The sequence below is a fragment of the Artibeus jamaicensis genome, unplaced genomic scaffold (genome assembly GCF_021234435.1).
Source record: "Artibeus jamaicensis isolate MK-2021 breed Jamaican fruit bat unplaced genomic scaffold, CSHL_Jam_final contig_851, whole genome shotgun sequence".
In the NCBI taxonomy this organism is placed as follows: domain Eukaryota; kingdom Metazoa; phylum Chordata; class Mammalia; order Chiroptera; family Phyllostomidae; genus Artibeus; species Artibeus jamaicensis.
In genome coordinates this window covers 3213629-3234314 of record NW_026521986.1, presented here as the reverse complement: position 1 = coordinate 3234314, position 20686 = coordinate 3213629, and the positions used below count along the sequence as shown (strand labels likewise).

Sequence of the window (20686 nt, the reverse complement as noted above, 5' to 3'; positions counted from 1 at the left end):
TAGAAACTAGAAAAGCAGAGCAAGTTATAGCCCAATTAAGAATAAAGGAAATAATAAAGAACAAATATAAGCGTAATAAAAAACGAAAACAATGGAAAAATAAATAAAATTAAAAACTATTTCTTTGAACAGCATTTAGATTTTCATCTATATTATGTGTCAATATCCACATTCAGTACATAATATTAATAAATCCACATAAAACCTGTCATTTGAAATTTCACCTGAAATATGCCAGGAACTTAATACTGAATTCTGTCATAATAAACAATAACAAGTATTTCATCAGACACTAAGTCCTAAGAATTTCAACATGCATTAAAGTAATCGGATCATCAACCTCACACCCTAGGAAGGAAGGAAAAAAGAAAAGAAGGAAGGAAGGAAGGAAGAGATTCTAGACAGATAATAGAAAAATGATAAAGACATCCTTAAGAGAGTGGAAAAGAGAAACCACAATGTGACAAAAATTATTTACAACACATATGACTAATAGAAGGTTTAAATCCAGAAAATATAAAGAACTTCTACGTAAGAGCAAGAGTGTTGAACAGGTATTTCACAAAAACAGGATAGCCCATGCTCAATCTCATTAGCGATCAATAACATAAAATGCAGATTAAAATCACAAAGCACTACAAAATACCCACCGGATTGGTTAAACTAGAAGGGACAGAAAATCACAAGTCTTGACAAGAACATGAAATGACAAGAACATTGCTGATAAAAGTACAATTGGTAAAAACCACTCTGGAAAACAATTTGGTAGTACCTTCTAAAGTGAACATACGTATTCACAATGAGCTATTAAAACTCTGTTCTTAGGTAAATAAATATCTACCAAAAACGTATGTACATGTGTATGAAGAAAGATACATAAAAATGTTAGGATAATTTATAATACCAAAAACTCAAAAAAATCCACAAGTCCATCGACTGTAGAATAAATAGCAGCACAGTTGACCCTTGAACAACATGGGCACCCAAACTCTTGCTATCCCTTGGTCTCCATGGGGAACTGGCTCTAGGACACCCGCCCCTGCAGATAACAAAACCCACAGATGCTCAGTCCCCTAAATACAATGGCATAGAGCAACGTATACAGTTGGCCCTCTGCGGCCACAGAATCCTAACCGCAGATCAAAAACACTGCAAGGTTTTTTTAAATATTTTATTTATTTATTTTCAGAGAGGGGAAGGGAAGGAGAGAGGGAGAGAAATATCAATGTATGGTTGTCTCTCATGTGTCCCCCACTGGGAACTGGCCTGCAACCCAGGCATGTGCCCTGACTGGGAATCGAACCTCGATCCTTTGCTTCACAGGCCCGCACTCAATCCACTGAGCTACACCAGCCAGGGCAAAAAACACTGCAGGTTTTTATATTTAAAAAAAAATTCATGAATAAGTGGACCCGTGCAGTTCAAACCCCCGTTGTTCAAGAATCAGCTGTATATTCCTCCAATGGAACATTAACCAACAATGAAAATGAAGAAACCTATAGCTATATGCAAAAACCTGGATGAATCTCACACACATAACATGGACAAGCAAACACTAATTAGGTTAAGGCATATATGCTTAGATGTTCAAGCTATTTATAAATAGAGCCAGGAAAAAAACTGCCATTAAAGAAAGTGACTGCCCTGGCTGGTGTGGCTCAGTGGATTGAGCGCAGGCCTGCAAACCAGACAGTCGCAGTTCGATTCCCGGTCAGGGCACATGCCTGGGTTGCAGGCCAGTTCCCAGCAGGGGATGCACGAGCAGCAACCATACATTGATATTTCTCTCCCTCTCTCCTTCCCTTCCCCTCTAAAGATAAATAAATAAAATCTTAAAAAAAAAAAAGAAAGTGACTAATTTGCAGAAAAGGAACTGGGTGGGAGCTGACCAGGAAGAAGAGTCGTGAGGAGGGTTCCGAGAGCGCTGACAATACTGTTTTCTTTTTACCTGACTGACGGCTACACTGACTTTCACTTTGTGACAATTCACTGAGCTGTATGATTTGGTTCTGTACAATTCTGTGTGTACCCATTACATTTCACAAAACAAAAAGAGAGGGAGGGAGGATGCAAATAATACGGTCACAACACTTTCTAGTAAGATATCTGATATATTCAGTTAAATGCTAGATGGAATGAAATACTGATGGGAAATAAGTTCATGAAGAGATTTTCAACATTATTAGTCATTATGGAAATACATATTAAAACAATAAGAACATGCCACTGCACACCTGTTAGAATGCCTAAAACATTTTTACAATTCGTAATATCAAGTGTCGTCAAGGATGCAGAGCAACTAGAACACTCACACACTGGTGGTGGAAATGCAAACCAGTACAGCCACTTTGGAAAACACTTGGGCAGTTCCTTACAGAGTCAAACATATCCTCACCATATAAACTGCCAATCTCATTCTCAGTATTTACCCAAGAGAAATTAAAACTTATGTACACACACGCTGTATGCAATGTTTACAGAAGCTTTATTCATAGCCATAAAAAAAAGGAAACCACCCAAATGTCCTTCAACTGATGTATGGATAAAAAACTGGTAAATCCAAACATATGGTATATTATGCAACAAAAAGGAACAACTACGAATACATGCAACAATATGGATGATATCAAATGTGTGTTGTTAAACTAACAAAGCTACACCTGAAAGAACGGATCACTAACTGCTGGGGGGACAAGGCATGTGCAGGACTGACTGGGAAAGGTTGTTAGCACAAGGGAATTTGGAGGAGAGACTGAACTGCTCTGTTATGACGATGGTGGTAGATACATAACTCTGCACTTGTCAAGACCCTATACATCACAAAGAATGACCTTTACCATATCTGCATTTAAAAATAAATTTTAGGCCCTGGCTGGTGTAGCTCAGTGGATTGAGCACAGGCCTCTGAACCAAAGGGTGGTTGGTTGGATTTCCAGTCAGGGCACATGCCCTGGGTTGCAGGCCAGGTCCTTAGTGGGGGGGCACATGAGAGGGAACCATACATTGATGTTTCTCTCCTCTTTCTCCCTCCCCTCTCTCTAAAAATAAATAAACAAAACCTTAAAAAAATAAATAAGTAAATTTTAAAACAAAACAAAACAGCAATACCACAGATTTACAGAAGTATCAAAATTCCAAATTTATCATAAAATCCCCTCAAACTCAAGAATCCTAAAAATGTTTACCTAATTTTATATATACATACACACACATGTTGTAATACTCCAAATAATCATATACAGTTAAAATATCTCAACTTTACCAATGAGAAAACATACTCAGAAAGAATAAAGTGAAATCTTACCCATGGATATACATCTAGTAAATGGTGAAGCTGAAGTTTAATTCAATTTTATCCGAGTCTTCTCATGCCCATTTTCTTCCCTCTATACTGTATTGTCTCTAATTAAAAGCACTGGTAATTTCTTAATTAGTAGTGTTTTCCTTTACATTTGAAAACGTGTTAATACTTCCTACATTTGTAAGTTTAAAACTAATCATGAGCCCTGGTTGGTGTAGCTCAGTGGACTGAGCATGGGCCTGTGAAGCAAAAGGTCGCCGGTTCAATTACCAGTCAGGGCACATGCCCGGGTTGCAGGCCAGGTCCCTAGTAAGGGACACATGAGAGGCAACCACACATTGATGCTTCTCTCCCACTTTTTCTCCTTCCCTTACCCTCTCTCTAAAAATAAATAAAATATTAAAAAAAAACAAATCGTGAATATTTTATACTATCCAGGTACTCACATATCCATAAATCAAATAATTCTGATTGCTTCCTCCTATTCCTTGTATTATGTCATTCATTTAACTTGTAGATAAGCATGTATATGTATGCTTATAAGCATATATATACACACACACAAGCATATATATACACACGCATACATAAGTAAAGATAGTAAAGTATAGCACTGCTTATTATTTTAAACAAACTGTTACCTATTAGGTCAATTAAGAACAAAAAAATAAGTTTTTATTTTTATTTTTATTTCTTCTCTGATGCTCTTCCTTTATGTAGATTTTTTTTAGCTACAGCATTTTTCCTTGTCTCTAAAGAACTTCCTTTAACACTTCTTCCAAGGAGGGTCTACTGGCAAAAAACTTCCTTGAATTTTGTTTGTCTAATAATCTTCATTTCTCCTTCAATTTTAAGGGGTATTTTTATAGGGTAAATTATTCTAGGTTAGTGGCTTTTTTGTCTCAGCACCTTAAATATTTCACTCCACTCTCCACTTGCTTATGTAGTTTCTAGGGAGAAGTCAGATACAATTTTTATCTTTGCTCCTCTTTGGGGAATGTGTTTGTGTCCCCTTCTGGCTTCTTCAGGATTTCTTCCTTTTTTCTGTAACTTAAAAAGGATATGCATAGATGCGGGGGGCAGAGGAATTGGCATTTATCCTACTTCATGTTCTCTGAGCTTCCTGGATCTTTGGTGGTGTCTAACGTTAATTTACAGAAGTTCTCAGTCATTACTGTTTCAAATATTTCTTCTGTTCCTTTCTCTCTTCTTTTTCTGGTATTCCCATTACATGTATGTTACACCTTCTGTAGTTGTCCCAAAGTCCTTGGATATTGCTCTTGTTTTTCCAGTCTTTTTCTCTTTGGTTTTCAGTTTTCAAGAATTCTACTGATATATCCTCTTGCTCAAAGATTCTTTCCTCAGGTGTGTTCAGTCTACTAATAAGCCTATCAAAGACATTCTTGATTTTTGTTAAAGTGGTTTTTTTCTCTAGCATTTCTATTTGGTTCTTTCTAAGAATTTCCCTCTCTCTGCTTATATTGTTCATCTGCTCCTACATATACAGACTTTAACGATATTGATCATAGTTGTTTTAAATTCCCAGTCTGACAATTCCAACAGCCCTGCCATATCTGAGCCTAGTTCTTATGTTTGCTCTATCTCTTCCAACTGTGTTTTCTGTCTTTTAGTATGTCTCGTAATTTTTCCTGACGGCCAGACAATGATGCACTGGGTAAAGGCACTGCTGTAAATAAGCCCTGAGTGCTGTGGTGGTAAGGGAAGAGGGTAGAACATTTTATAGTCACAAGATTAGGTCTGTCTTTTAGAGGGTCAGTGTTCCTGGGCTGTGAACTTCACACATGCTTCTCAGTCCATCTTCTTCCTTTTAGGTGGAGCAGAATGACAAAGATGGTCTGAAGTTGTGCATTTCTTTTTCCCACATGAAGGCTTAAGTAGCTACAGTTAGGTATTTCCCTTCCCCCACATCAGTTAGGCTCTGATAAAACTCCAGCAGGTTAAGCTCTGGTGAAAAGTTTCTTGAGGGAAGGCCTTCTTAAGCAAAACAGAATACTCTTATTTCAAAATGGTTCCTTTTCCCCTTTATCTGCCAGAAGCACAGGGGATTTTTCTTGATATTCACTGAAAGAACCTGGTAGAGACACAAGAGGTAGAACAAAAGTGTGGGACCCTCCAATGCCTGGTGCCATCTGGAGTTTTAACTCTCAGAGTTGTCCACACTGAGCCTCCACAATTTGTCAATGACAGTTCAGATTTCCCTACACCACCACTGGTTCCCTGCTGAGGGTGCTGAGAAGTGATTCTAGTAAGTTGTAGTTCTCTGTATTCTTTGCCAGTCTCTCCAATTTTCAGAGCAGTAATTAGCCTTGTGACCTCTCTTCATTTATGGATCTAAGAAAAGTTGTTTTTTTCAGTGTGAGGATGGAGTGGCAACTTCCAAGCTTCTTACATGATGTTCCAGAAACCAGAAATCTGCATTTTCTTTTAAGAAATGTTTTCCTACACTATAAACTTAAAATTTTATGTAGACTAAGAAAACACATACAAACCATTATTATATACAACAAAAATTTGTGTTGCATACTTGGAAAATTATTTATTACTTTTCCCTTTCTCACACACTGGCATATTCTTATTCCTAGACACCCAGCCTAGATCAGACACTGTTCTTAAACATCTAAAACTTTCCACTTATCAGTAGAAATCAATATAAAATTATAAAGTGTAATCCTTGAAATATATCTTTCAAACAAGCAATTAAAATGTGGCTTACCATTTTGATGCCTGTGGAAAATGTCACTGGTTTTATAGGTTTTGGTTTCTCAAGCTGCATTTCCAATTGGGTGGATCTATCTTTATGCTGAGCCAGAAGGAGCGCAACAGGGAGATCAGAACTCTCCTGTAAGAAAAGTTAACATGCAATATAAAAGTTAAAAAAAAAAAAAACTTAAAGAACAACAGGTCCATTACTTTAAATTATGCCTTTCCATAAGCATTTGATGTCAACCTAAATATTCACTTTATGGAGAACACTTTACAAAAAATCTTAACATTCCATAATAAGAAAAGGCTGTTTTACACTCGTAAATCAAAACCTGCAAAAAATTATTTTTATAAAATCCACATTAAAGAAAATATAATAGGGTCTTATTTCATCTAGCAACGCCAACCATATTTATTAAAATAAAAAAAATTAGAAGCTAATCACAAAAAGAGTAGTACAAAGTACTATAACTTAGATCAGATGTTTATCTAAGACGCATTCTTTGTAGCAGTGAATTTAGACCAGTTTGAAATTGTTTCCCATTAGATTTCACCTGAGGCTGTTTGGAAATGATCCTTGCTCTGTTTTGCACAATGGAATGATTGTTAAGTACAACCAAAAGTACATTTATTTTCTCTTTTACTGACTTATTTTTGGAAATGAAGTCTAATTTTTTTAACAAAATGATAATCAATGTTTTTAATATCTATGCTGATACTAAATCAGGACCACTACTTACACAAATCTGTACATACATATATTAATAACACAAGCAAATTACTAATTCTTATATGCAGGATGTTATTTATCCTGTTTAACATGAAGTCCTATTACATGTAAAGTGCTGTGGAACTAAAGTCTAAACTAAATGATATCCTGACTTTTTCCCGAGTTGTCGGCTGAATAAGAACACAGAAACATGCAGAAGGAGCTCATGAGCCTAAGATCATGCACACACACACACACACACACACTACTTTCTATTTCTGTAAACAAAAATAAAGGGCACAAATGCATTTTGATCTCCTATATCAAGGTTACTTACAAAAATAAACATATTCTTTAAATGGCCTACAAATATTTTAAATAAGTAACTACCTATAATTTAATACTAAAAAAAAAACTGTATTGCTAACACTTCATAGTAGTAGGGGAACTTACAGCAGAATCTAATTTTATATCCAAATCTAACAACTTAATATTTATAGGCACACATGTAGCTGATGAATATAGTTAAAGGAATTATTTTAGGGTTCTAGTACAGAAGTAATTCAAATGACAAGCCAATTTATTTCAACAGAATTGTCCTAGAATAAATCTGTACCTCAAGACTGTAATAAAGTGGTCTGCTAGAGCAATGTGTTACAAAGATTAAATCTTTTAAAAATAAATGAAAGAACACATTTTATTTATAAAATAGAACCTTATTAAGAAGCAAACCCCTTGCAACCTGGCTTTAGCAATAATGGAGAATGAATGAAATATACTATGAGAATATACTTGAATATCTTTCATATTCTACAATAAAACAAAACATTAGTAATGCATTAGTAAAGCACTGCTATGAGTCTCTGCAGCTATTCTAGATTTCCATTAAGAATTTTATAATAAAAAAGTAAAATTATAGAACACTTTAAATAGGCTATAGCCCAAAATATCTCTTAAAATCTATTACTATTTTTTCATATGTAAAAAACTAATTTCCTTGGCTAAAAAGCTAAAACATTGCTTCCCAATTTATACTCTAAGTGAATTCAAATGCTCTTGCATAGCTGGTATTTACTCTTACAAAGTAAATGTTCTTCTGTAAAAGCAAGACAATGTGTTCACTTAAAAAACCTGCTAATCAATATTTTGGCCTGGTTTCACTTTCACATAAAAGGCCCTAACTATTAAAATGTCTTGGTAAAACAGCTGAAATTTAATATAAGTAAACATTCTAGGAATCTAAAACCAACTTTGATACTACAGCATACAATTACCTTAAATCCACTTTATTCCACTTTAGCACTCAAAACTTTGGAGGCTGAAAATCTTTGTGAACATTAAACTAGAATTAAGCAGGAGCTCTAACAACTACAAAAATCTATAGAGTAAAATAAACTATGGGAAACACACATCCTCTTGGGAATACATAAAATGCAGATTCAGCCTTTCAAATTATTTCATTCTTCTTAGCTTTCCATTTTACCTTGAAAGGTTCCCAAACCTACATTAATTGCCTGAAGGTACCTTATTTGATACTTAAAGAAATTTTAATAAGACTGCCTGTAATACTCATTAAAAGCTTTATAATGACCATTTTTAAAAGATTATTTTAACTGATTTTAAGCAAGCCATCTGGCAAACAATATTTCTAATAAAAATCAGCTACTGCATTTGACAGCAATATTAGCCCATACAAAATTTCAGACATAAACTGAAGAGAACTTTCAAACAGGAATATAAAATGATTTACTAAGTCAGGACCTGTTTTAAAATCTTTTCCCAAAGTGTTTTAAAAAAAAAGAAACCTAAATTTACAGTTAGGATTAAATAAATGAACTTTTTAGGCAACATTATGGTAAATACTAAGTCATAAACATTAAGACCATAACATTAAAATTGTCATGTACAGTATAATATAATGTCAATGCTTTACAAAAAGTTAAAAAGTGACTTTTAGTACAAGGACCAAGTCTAAAAAAAGGAGGAAAAAAATTCTAGTAAGTAGTGCTTGTTGCCTAAACTACATTCAGAGAATAATTCTAAGATTTGAGCTTCTAGGCATGTTTACCAATGCCAATGCTATCTTTTTTAAATAAAATATAACTCAACATACACAGAAAAAGAAATACAATGTATTCTTTTACTTAGTAAGAATCAGGAGGATAAAAAAATTAAATGAATTCTTTCAATTAGTCAATAAGAAGTAAATCTGTTAACATTTTAACAAAAAAACCTAAATATTCAAAAATTAAAGTAAAAAACAATCTTTAAAATAAAATTTAAAATAGAAACCAGAAATTCAAACTTCATTGGTATTCTAAACCAATATGTTATAATTAATTGTTCTAATGAATACAGTAAATTGCTAAGAATTATTTAACTACCATGTTACATGATCTAAACAGTGAAGAAAGTATGTGCAGTAATGACTTGCAGGTGAAGAAAACAGGAAGTGGGGGGTGGTCCTCACAAAAACCGATATTAACTCCAGATTATACACAATGTACCACAGTGGCAGTCTCACATCTTGCTTCGTGCCCCACTAAATTAAAAGGGAGCTTCATGCCAACAGCAACTCAATGAGGCAACAAAACACAGCACTTTGAGGACTAAAAGAATATGCAAGAATAATTGCTATGCAAAGCTACCTAACCTTAAGATAAAATCTAAAAACTTTTCATATTAGATGAAACATCTCTAAAATGTTAAAGTTTAATTTCATCTGATGTCTAAGTTCTGTATTTGTAATTAATTCAATTGACTGCATAGAGATGCATTAGCAAAGACAAGTATGTTCCTCTTTGTATAAAATAATGAGGGAAAGAACCTTTCATAAATATTAAAGGTTTTAATTTCTCAAAAACTATATGTCCATAAAAACTGTAAAATACATGTGTCATTTCACATGTTAATGCCTTATCTGCCACTTAATAGTTTCAAGAAAAATTAATGGAAGTTGCTAAAGAAAACATCATATTCTATTTTATATGCCAATGTTTTTTAACCAATTTACATTTCTCTCAAAGTACATATCGTTTATGATAATAAGCATTTTTTGTCTAAGCCTCATTAATGTCCTTACACCTACTTTTCCTTTACTTTCTCAACTTTCTCAAATTTACATAATCTTGCTTTTTCTGTCTTTATTCTTGGTTAGCTGGCTTAAATGCCAGCAACCATACTTTTGGGGCAAAAGTATAATAGAAAAATATACACATATACATTTACCTGATCACAGAATAACAAACAGTCTATCAACTAAATCAAGGAGTTAGGTGTTTTAACACCTCATGGAAACTAATTATTTGAGCAGAAACAGAAAGAAAAGAATACAAAAGACCTTCCTGGAGAGGACGATATTCTAGTTAATCAGTACCACCCTGAGTTATAAAGATCAAATAATATATGAAATCTATGAAATACTTCATAAACCTTAGTTATTCTCATTGCTGTTATCTAACAATGTCAACTACTCGAGGAGCTAATTTCTGGAAAACGCCAATGATTTGCAAAACACCACTACTTCTTTTAATCACTTTTCACGCTAAAATATGAAATATAGTTCTCACAGAGTAATCAGAGCCACTATAAATTTCAGTATGGAACTGAAAAAAGTGAAAATGAGCCAGTTATTAGAAAACCAGTATTAATTAGGAAAAATTTACTCTGAAAACAAGGTGTTTTAGTCAGTAAGCTTAGAAGCATGTAAACAATCTATTAACAGTACACTGGATTATGTCAGTTGTACTACTCTCACTCCTGAAAACAAAATGGATATTGACAATTTTTTAAAATACAGGAATAGAAGCTGAATACACCAGCACAAACTGTAGAAATGTCATTTAAATGCCATTATCCAGCATAATAAATAAGAAATACAAACCCTGAAGACTAATGACTTTTTTTATCACAATTAGCATTAATACGAACCAGTTCATCTAAAAAAGCCTGCTTATTCTTCTTTTTTAGAATCTGCTGCAGTTGTTCTTCTTTTTGTACAAACAGTCTTCTTTGTTCATTTTCCTGTCGTTCTACCTCTAACGCTTCTTCCAATTCCTCCTGTTCCCGAGTCTAAAACAGAAACATTTATATGTGGTATGGAATAAATTTAGTAACCAACATCAATCTTATACCACATTTTTGAAAGCATAAAGCACACTGGTCACTTATTGTTTAATAAATAGCATAGCAATTCCACTTTGAAGAAACTAAAATCCATTTTCTTCCATGCAGACATGTTACTGCTAAAGAGAATGACATCTAGCACTAAACAAACACCTGAACAAAGTACATGAAGCTCAGCTGCAGAACTGCATGACCTGTGGGTTAATTTATTTATGATGATTACAGACAGTTTCGAGTCATTCATTTTAGAGGATTTAACAAGGAAAACAAAACAAAAAACATGACAATAACAAACAGATAATCTCTACATAGAACTACTGACTGAAATGCTCCATTTAAAAGACTGGTTTATTTAATAGCAATAATTTCCCAAACATATAAAATAATGAAAACTTATCACAGCACTTAGCTTCTTTTTTCCAATCTAAAATAAGTCTATATGATGCTAGAGTTCCAAAAAGCCTTCATTAAGGTAAATTTTTAAAAAATGAAGTTATTTTCTAACACAGGCATGTAAATTGCAAGAGTCCTCTTTCTGGATTGAAAATGCAACATTCAGAGTTAATACGTACACAGAATTAAGTACAGGTCTACTCATTCCACTTTTATGAAGTTCTTCATCAATATTAAATACTTCTGGGCTCTGAAATTTATTCCAACTCTAACTCATATTTAAACATAGTATTATACCAAGTCTTTGCTCTTTAGGTCTTATGAATAAAAAATGCAGTAAAATCTGAATCACTGTATTTTAAAAACTTGACTCTTGCTCTTGAAAATGTTGTAATGCTTTTGTTTTAATTCAACAGAACATTGTGAATTCAAGGCACCTGAAGGCAAATATGGAATGGGGGAGAGAACATAGTAAATTTGGGGATCACTAAAATAATATAGAAATTAACAGAGACATCGGACAAAGGAGTATTTTTAATGTAAAATAATATTTAAAATACTTTATTGGATTTTTAAATTGCATACAGTAGATAAACTCCCCCCAAAAAACAAAGTTCTCATGGAAAAAGATGTTTCACTTATAATTCAAACTCAGTATAACCAAAATTAAGTTTAGCATCTGATCTCCGGAAGTTGATCACCTTCTATATTCCTTATTCTGCTAAATGCATACCTGTATCTCAGTCAACTCAAGCTGAAACTGCAGTTATCCTTATTTAATCCCTCCCCCCACCCCTCCATTCCCCTTAAACTAGCTGAGTCACTAAGTGCTACTAGCATCTCTCTATATAATTTTACAAACTTCTCCTCCTCTAGTACTCCTCTAGTGGAGAATTCAAATCTGATCTAGTAGGATTAATAGAAATAAAGTTAGGGTTAAAGGCTGAGGTAGTAGGGCTGGAAAGGTGAACTACTTGGTTCGGAGGCCCACCAAACAGAAAAAGATGAGCTTCATAATAAAGCAGTGACACGTAAGCAACTAAGTATGACGAGTGTTAGAGCAGTATACACTGGTACAACGGGAGCAGAATTGATAGAGAGGTAAATTCTTTTTGAGATGATGGAAGACAAGTAGAGTCAGAAAAGACTTCATACAGAGTGCTGTGCGCTGGATGTGTCCCCACAAAATATACGTTGAAGTCTTTTTTTTTTCCCCCAGCTTAAAATGTCTTTTTTTTTTTTTTTTTTTTCAGAGTGCCTCACAATGAGAAATCAAACCATCTCTTCAAATATCTTACTCTTAGTCATCAAGTTCTGCCTGGACAAGGGTTTCAAAAGACTAGCCGCAATTTTCTACTTGTAGGACTTCTAAAAGACATGGGACCTCTCTGTGGGCCATTTGTACATCTTCCTCCCTGGCTTTTCAAATGGACTTTTAGAGTCCTACAGGCTTCTGACAGATCAAAACAGTCAGAGGAAAAGACTGTGTGAAAGCACCTCTAGAGCAGATTAGAAATGATGCTGTGAGTGACCAGAATAAGAATGAGTTCAGCAGTTTATTGGAAATTCCAGAAGCATCCCAGGTTCACCTTCTTGCACAGATCAGAATTGAGAGGCCTAGGAAAACTGAGAAGGGAAGAACCCACATTTAAGAGCTCCCCTGCACCAAATTTCAAACACTCTGAGGTTCACCATCATAATTTTTTCCCAGGCATAAAGCTGAGAAATCCCCGACAATTCCTGCCACTGAAATCATAATTTTTTAGCATATTTTTTGACTATATAAAACACATTTTCCCCCCAAATTTGGGAAGAAATGGGGGGTGAGTCTTATAGTCCGAATGTAGCTTTACATTTCCACTGGTGAAATATTATGTTATTTATGTTGTTAAATATTTTACATTTTTTGCTTTAAAATTTTTGTCCCTATTTTCCTCCTCTAAAACCTAGGTGCACCTTACGGTCCGAAAAATATGGTATTTCTCTATTTGATTCTTTAGATTCCACTTGTAAGTGAAACTATTTGGTATTTGTCTTTGTCTGGCTCATTTCACTCAGCATAATACCCTCAAGGTCCATCCATGCTGTCACAGAGGTAAAATTTCATTCTTTTTTATGGCCAAGTAGTATTTCACTATGTGTATGTACAACAGCTTTTTTATCCACTCATATATTGATGAACACCTGGGTTGCTTCCATACCTTGGCTATTGCAAAAAAATGCTGCAATAAACATAGGGATGCATATACGAATATTCTTTCAGATTAGTGTTTTGGGTTTCTTTGGATATATTCCCAGAATTGCTGGGAACCACTGGGTCATAAGGCAATTTCACTTTTAATTTTTTGTGGAACTTCCACATTGCTTTCCACAGTGGTTGCAGCAATCTCCACTCCAACCAACAGTGCACTAGGGTTTCCTTACATTGGAGTCTTAACCCTTGGTACCTGCCAATGGAATCTTATTTGGAAATAGGATCTCTGCACAGGTAAGCAAGTCCAGGTCCACTGGAAATCTGGACAGACACATAGGGAAGAAGGCCACGTGAAGACTAAGGCAGAGGTCAGAGGAGTGCTGAGGGTTGCTGGCAAACACCAGAAGCTAGAAGAGGCAAAAAACAAAACAAAAAACAAACAAGCAAACAAAAAAGGAAGCATCACTAGAGGTTTCAGAGAGAACATAGCCCTGATGATACCTTGATTCCTAACTTATAGCCTCCAGAACCGTGAGAGAATTCCTGTTGCGATAAGCCATTCAGTTTGTGATAATTTGTTAGAGCAGCCCTAGGAAACTAATATAGGTAGGACGAGCCAAGACTGAAGAGCAGGTATTTACTGCCACTGGAGAGTGGAATAGCCATTAGATACAAAAAAACAAAGGTGCAAAGACATGAATCAACATGGATTGCTTGGTGTCGCCAAGTCATGAAATGTGGGGGTAGAGAAGAGCTCTTGACACAGCGGGACAGGCAAGCAGAGAGCTAAGACATGGAAGGTCTATCATACTATACATACTAAAGGATTCTGTGCCATACTAAGACAACTGGGAAGAATTAAGAAAATCTGAAATGAGTTTAGAAAGATGACTAGAAACAGATACAGATCAACAGAGATCAAGACTGAAGACAGGAAAACTAGTTAGAAAAATATTTTAATAACCCAGGTAAGAAACCATATAGAAGCATTCATTTCTGAAACAAAAGAAGAAAATACTTAGGAACTAACCAGCTTTAATTTATTTTTCTGAATGACATCTTTGTTTTCCTTTTGGTATATCTCCATTTTCTTTTTGGTGTTGTCCAAATCCACATTGTTGGTCAAGTTGAAAACTACATCAGAAAGGAAATAATGACATAAAATACAGTTTTAATAAAATCTTAAGTAGGCAAAAACCAAACATTCATCTCAATGACTTAATTCCTTACAGCTCTATTTATGTCCTTTTATATACTACCTGTTTTAGAGACTAGCTCTAGTTCAACAATTACGTTTACTGAGCCAAACATAAGGAAACTGTCAGACTATCACAAAATAAGTGCGTGCCATAATCACATTAAATTTGATTTTTATAGTCCTCACCCTAATTTTAAAAGCATAAAAAAGAAAGCTTAAAATTTAAACTAAAAAAGTAAGTATGGAATCTACTACACTGGTCAGAATCAATCTTCTAAAGAATCTGTGCTCCAGAAACAACAAAAAAAACATCCAAAAGGAAAAACTATCATATATAATTTATATTTTGAAAAAACAGGTTTCATTGATACTCGAATGGTCTCCAACATGGCTAGTCACAGCTTGAATTATTTCCCACCTAGTCTAGATCTGGAAAAATATGAAAGGGATAAGAACTAAAACTTAACAGAAAGGTAAAGGATAAATTAGCATCAAAATAATGTTGTAAGAGAAGCTGCTAAGGCATGTTATGATAGCTAATAAATTTTCAGTGAATTAGACCTGCCTTTTAATAATTCCAATTCAAAATAATTTGAATTGTAAGTGTCTTTACTGCCTCCTAAGTTTACATATATAAATCAGGAACTTGCTACAGTACTCCGAACAAGAAAAAAAGCTTCGGTATACACAAATTGACATTATTAGGTACTGCCCCACTACTCAGTGTTTTAGCTTCTTTTAGCATCCTTCCTAAAGAAGGATCCAAATCATTAAGACTATCCTGTTCCATAATTCAATTCGGACCCCCCTTGGTTTCCTCTGCAATCTTTCTCCATCCATTACTAGCTCCTCTACCCCTTTTCCAGTCACTTACCACTGCTTCCTGCTGTTTATCCTATAAAAAGATTGGATCTGCCCTGAATAACTGCTCTACTGCATGTTCCTACAAATCCCTTCCCCATCCCACTCCTTCTTTTAACTAACAACCATCTAAAATAGTTTTTAGACTTCTGGATTTAGAGTCTTGTAAGATGTGAAAAGTAATATTGGAGAGCCAAAATGGAGCTACCCATTTTATTGAGTAAGGCCATCAAACGTACCCAAAACACCAATCTCATCCATTTTTATCTCCGCAAAAGGCCAACTTACTTGAGAACATCAAAAATTCAGGTTCATTTAGCTATGTAGAAAAATAAAAGCAATTTTCAATTCTATTATATGCAATTTAAAAACTCTGGGAGACACAAAGATAATGAGAAACAATAGCCCTCTAGCTTCCTCTCCAGCTTTTTCACTACAAAGTAGAAAAGAAAGGAGTAATTGCAATAAGCCAGGGAATCTGGCTAGGAAGCTATGTAGGGTATTCTCCATAAAGTACATTCTGGCCCCAACACAAAACAGAGAAGGCTCCAAACTAGCACTGGCTTTCAGAAAGGCAACTGTGATCCATTAGTTGATGTGATCTGACTCCACTGTCTCTCCCAACCACTTACGACTTACTCCTTGTACTTATATAAGGCCATCCACTGAGCCACCAAATCCAACAATCTTTCACAACCTCCACCATCCTCAACATTTACAACCACTTAATTCTTTTTTCTTCATCTTTCAAAATTTTTTCCCATTACCATTTAGTCCCCTTATAGCCCCACCCCCAACAGTCACCACACTGTTCTCCATGTCCGTGAGTCCTTTTTCCTTTCTGCTCAATCCCTCCACCCCATCTCCTTCTCTCCCCCCTCTTAGCTGTCCTCCTGCTCCCTATTTATGAGTCTGTCTCTCTTTTGCTTGTTAGTTCAATTTGTTCATTAGATTTCACATATGAATGAAATTATGTGGTATTTTTCTCTGACTGGTTTATTTCACTTAGCATATAATACTCTCCAGGTCCATCCATACTGTCGCAAAGGATAAAACTTCCTTCTTTTTTATGGCCAAATAATATTTCATTGTGTAAATGTACTGTAGATGTTTTATCCACTTAAAATTATTTATCTGTCAACGATAGGACTGTCAGGATAAAGCACCAAGATTTAAAACTTCATTCATCTAATCCATTCTCCTTTGCATTCTACAAGCACCAGCTGCCAAATCCTGCAGATTCTACCACCAAAATCTCCTTAAAACTGCCCTATTCTCAAGGCACCCTGCCAATGTACCAAGCTGGGATCTATTGTCTCCTCCCTGAATAATTTATAATAATCTGACTTAACTTCCTTTCTCCAGGATCTTTTCATCTTACCCTATACACTAACCCCATCCATACTATACAATACTACCAGATTAATATTTCTGAGTCACACTTATATCACCTTTGACCTCTACCATCACTATACTCCCTCTGTAATCTCCTCTTTTACTAGGAAAAAAAACCACTTTCAGAATTCAGAACCCTTCTGGATGCAACTACTGGCTATAATCTAAACTAACAACCTGGCTATAACTACTTTCATCTCCCCTTAATTAAGACCTCTCTTGAAGTGAGCTCTTCATTTTCCAAATGTCCCCACACTTCTGTTCCAATTCCTTTGATCACACCATTCTGCCTAGAATGCTTGACCCTCCTTTTCTTACTACTGCAAATATAACCAATCTTTAAGTGTCTGCCCAAATACTTTTCCATGAGGTTCTCCCTGATCACCCAACAAGAAATAACTTCCTCCTTTCATAAATGTTGAAAACATTATTTACAACTCATTTAAAAATCTTTCTAGGACTTCCGCCAAGATGGAGAAGTAGGTGGAGGGTCCACCTCGCCTCTGTGCACAACCAAATCTAAGAACAACTATTTTTAACAGCAGTCACAACCAAGCCACACGGAAAATCGACAATACGGAGTCCAAAGGACAACTAGATACTCGGCTGGACCGGTACGAGGAGCGAGGCCAGAAGCAGAGCAGGTTAGCAAGAAAAAATTCCCGGGGGCGGTGCGCGGGGCGCGCAGGCAACCGAGGGCTGATCGCCAGCCAGCTGGCTGCCGGAGCCCACAGGGAATAGGCACGGTGGGTCGGTCGGTCGCGCGCATTTACGTGCGGAGAAACCAGTGAGAAGGGAAACCCACGCGGTGCAGCAGGCTCGCAAAATTGAGATCGGATAAGCAAGCCCGAGGCGTTTGAGTGACTGGATGTGCTGGGCTAGCGGAGAGGAACGCCATTAATCCCTCTCTGACCCCACCCCCACACACAGCGTCACAAACCAGCGACCTGGGTCGCCCCGTCCTGGTAAACAACTAAGGCTTCGCTCTGCTCACTAAACAGCACGAATAAACCAAAAATGGCTCTAGAACAACTCAGAGCCCCAGAACCGATAGACCTAAGTGATGAAGAAATAGCCAGTCTTTCAGATGCACAGTTCAAAACACTGGTTATAAAGATCCTTACAGAACTGGTGGATTTTAGTCACAAATTAGAGAAACATATGGAAGCTAAATTAATTGAAATGAATGCTGATACAAAAGATACCAATAGTGATGGAAAGAAAATTGGGACTCAAATCAAGGGAGAGGACCAGACAGAAGAAAAAGATGATCAAGCAGAAAGGAATGAAGAAGTAAGAATTCAGAAAAATGAGGAGAGGCTTGGGAACCTCCAGGACATCTTTAAACGTTCCAACATCCGAATTATAGGGGTACCAGAAGGGGGAAAGGCACAACCACCAGTTGAAAAATTATTTGAACAAATAATAAAGGAGAATTTCCCCAAGATGGCAAAGGAAATAGACTTCCGAGAGATCCAGGAAGCTCGGAGAGTCCCGAGGAAGTTGGACCCGGGAAGGAACACACCAAGGCACATCATAATTACATTAGCCAAGATTAAAATGAAGGAGAGAATCCTAGAAGCAGCAAGAGCTAAGGGGACAGTCACCTACAAAGGAGTTCCCATCAGACTGTCAGCTGATTTCTCAAAAGAGACCTTACAGGCAAGAAGGGGCTGGACAGAGGTATTCCAAGTCATGAAAACCAAAGATCTACAGCAAAGATTGCTCTACCCAGCAAAACTTTCATTTAGAATGGAAGGACAGATAAAGTGCTTCTCAGATAAGGTCAAATTCAAGGAGTTCATCATCACCAAGCCCTTACTATATGAAATGTTAAAGGGACTTACCTAAGAAAAAGAAGATAAAAAAGATGAACAGTGAAAGGACAGCAAACTCACAGTTATTAAGAACCACACCTAAAACAAAAGCAAACTAAGAGGATAGCTAGATCAGGAGCAGAACCATAGAAATGAAGATCACAGGGAGGGTTAGCAACAGGGGAGTGGGAGGAGGGGAAGGGGGGAGAAGGTACAGAAAATAAGTAGTATAGACAGTAGATAGAAAATAGATAGGGGGGAGGGTAAGAATAGTAGGGGAAATACAGAATCTAAAGAATTTGAGACACATGTTCATGAACTAAAGGGGGAAATGGTGGGGGAGGGGTATGCAGGGTGGAGGGGAAGGGAGGGGGGAATAGAGCAAATGTAATGGCATAATCAATAAAAAAATTAAAAAATAAAAAAAAAATCTTTCTACTTTACATGATTGTACATACATACACAGCATTCTTTAATTTGTACTTAATCATGCACTCAAAAATCATATTTTTTACAATCTCTGTATCACCCAGACATAAGGGAAAAGAGCAAAGGGGAAAAACCTAATGATTATCTATTAGATTCCCAACACTATGGTGTTGTGAGCATACAAAAAGAACACCCTGTTTTCAAAGATGAACATTCTTATTAGAGAGATCACCCCTATACACATAAAGTTGAAGTAATAATACAAAACACTATATGATGAAGTGGGAATAGCAAAAAGCAAAGGTATCCTTATGTCATTCATTAAATAATATTTAACACTACGCTAATTATTGAAAATATTTATTAAAGAAATAAACTAGCCCTGGCTGGTGTAGCTAGTGGAGTAAGGGAAGAGGCCAGTTCCCGCAGGGGGGGCAACCATCATTGATGTTTCTCTCCCTCTCTCCTTCCCTTCCCCTGTTTGAAATAACTGTTCTCCCTTTTAATGGAATCGGCTACCAACTAACCTTCTAAAATCAAAGTTCTGATTATGTCATTTAGTTATGAGTCACTAAGTTCACTCATCGCTTCTGCATCCATAATGCCTTAAAAAAAACTCCAAACTTATCTGTTACATTCCACATTCCTTTTCCCTCTCTGCTTTGTGAGTTCTGCAGATTCCTCAAAGTCTCTTCAAGAAGCAAACGGAAGAGAGACCAAGCAATTCCAACCAGAGTAGCTTTCCCTCATTTGTATGCCTATGTGACCTCTATAGTGTGTGTGTGTGTGTGTGTGTGTGTGTGTGTGTGTGTATCAATCAAACATTTATGAACTACATATGACAGGTACTATATCCAGCATTTGACTTAATTACATCAAGTCCAATCTTTGGTATTTAGCCAATGTTGTTTAAAATTATGTTTATATAAAAATCTATGCACAAATATTTACAACAGCTATATTCATAACTGCCAAAACATGGAAGTAACCAAGCTGTCCTTCCATAGGTGAATGGACAAATAATCTGTGGTACACAGAAAAGGGAATATTATTCAGCACTAGAAAGAAACGAGGTTTCAAACCATGAAAAGACATGAAATAATTGTAAATACACTTTACTAAGCAAAAGAAGTCAACTTGAAAAAGCTACATACTGTATGACTCCAACTATATGACACTCTAGACAAAGCAAAACTACAGACAAAGTAAAATGATCAGTGACTGCTGGGAGTTGGGTGGAAGGAGGAAGGGAGGGGCAATAGGCAGAAAACAGAGAATTTGGGGGGCAGTGGAACTATTATGTATGATACTGTGGGGTTGGCCAAAAAGTATGTTTGATATTTTTTCCATAAGACGGCTCTACTAGTGCTTAGTTGTCTTGAACTTCATTCAAAACAATTTTGTTAGCCTGTATTGTGACAGTCATATCAGTGTGCATTTTAAAAAAAAAACTTATCAACTTTGGTGAATTTTTGTGTGTCCATTTTAATATTGAAGATGGAAGAAAATATGCAACATTTTTGGCATATCATGCTTTATT

General features: G+C 35.9%; 1 protein-coding gene across 2 annotated transcripts in view; it reads right to left on the bottom strand.

Annotated features, from left to right (window-relative positions):
* The window catches only part of MNAT1 (MNAT1 component of CDK activating kinase), a 178700-nt gene that overhangs the window by 107516 nt on the left and 50498 nt on the right, over positions 1 to 20686 (bottom strand). For both annotated transcript variants that reach the window (XM_037132406.2, XM_037132404.2), the window contains 3 exons: positions 14477 to 14580; positions 10665 to 10805; positions 6036 to 6161 (listed from right to left, as the gene is read on the bottom strand). In XM_037132406.2, coding sequence (XP_036988301.1) covers positions 6036 to 6161; positions 10665 to 10805; positions 14477 to 14580 — 371 coding nt within the window. The remainder of the gene's footprint in view (positions 1 to 6035; positions 6162 to 10664; positions 10806 to 14476; positions 14581 to 20686) is intronic.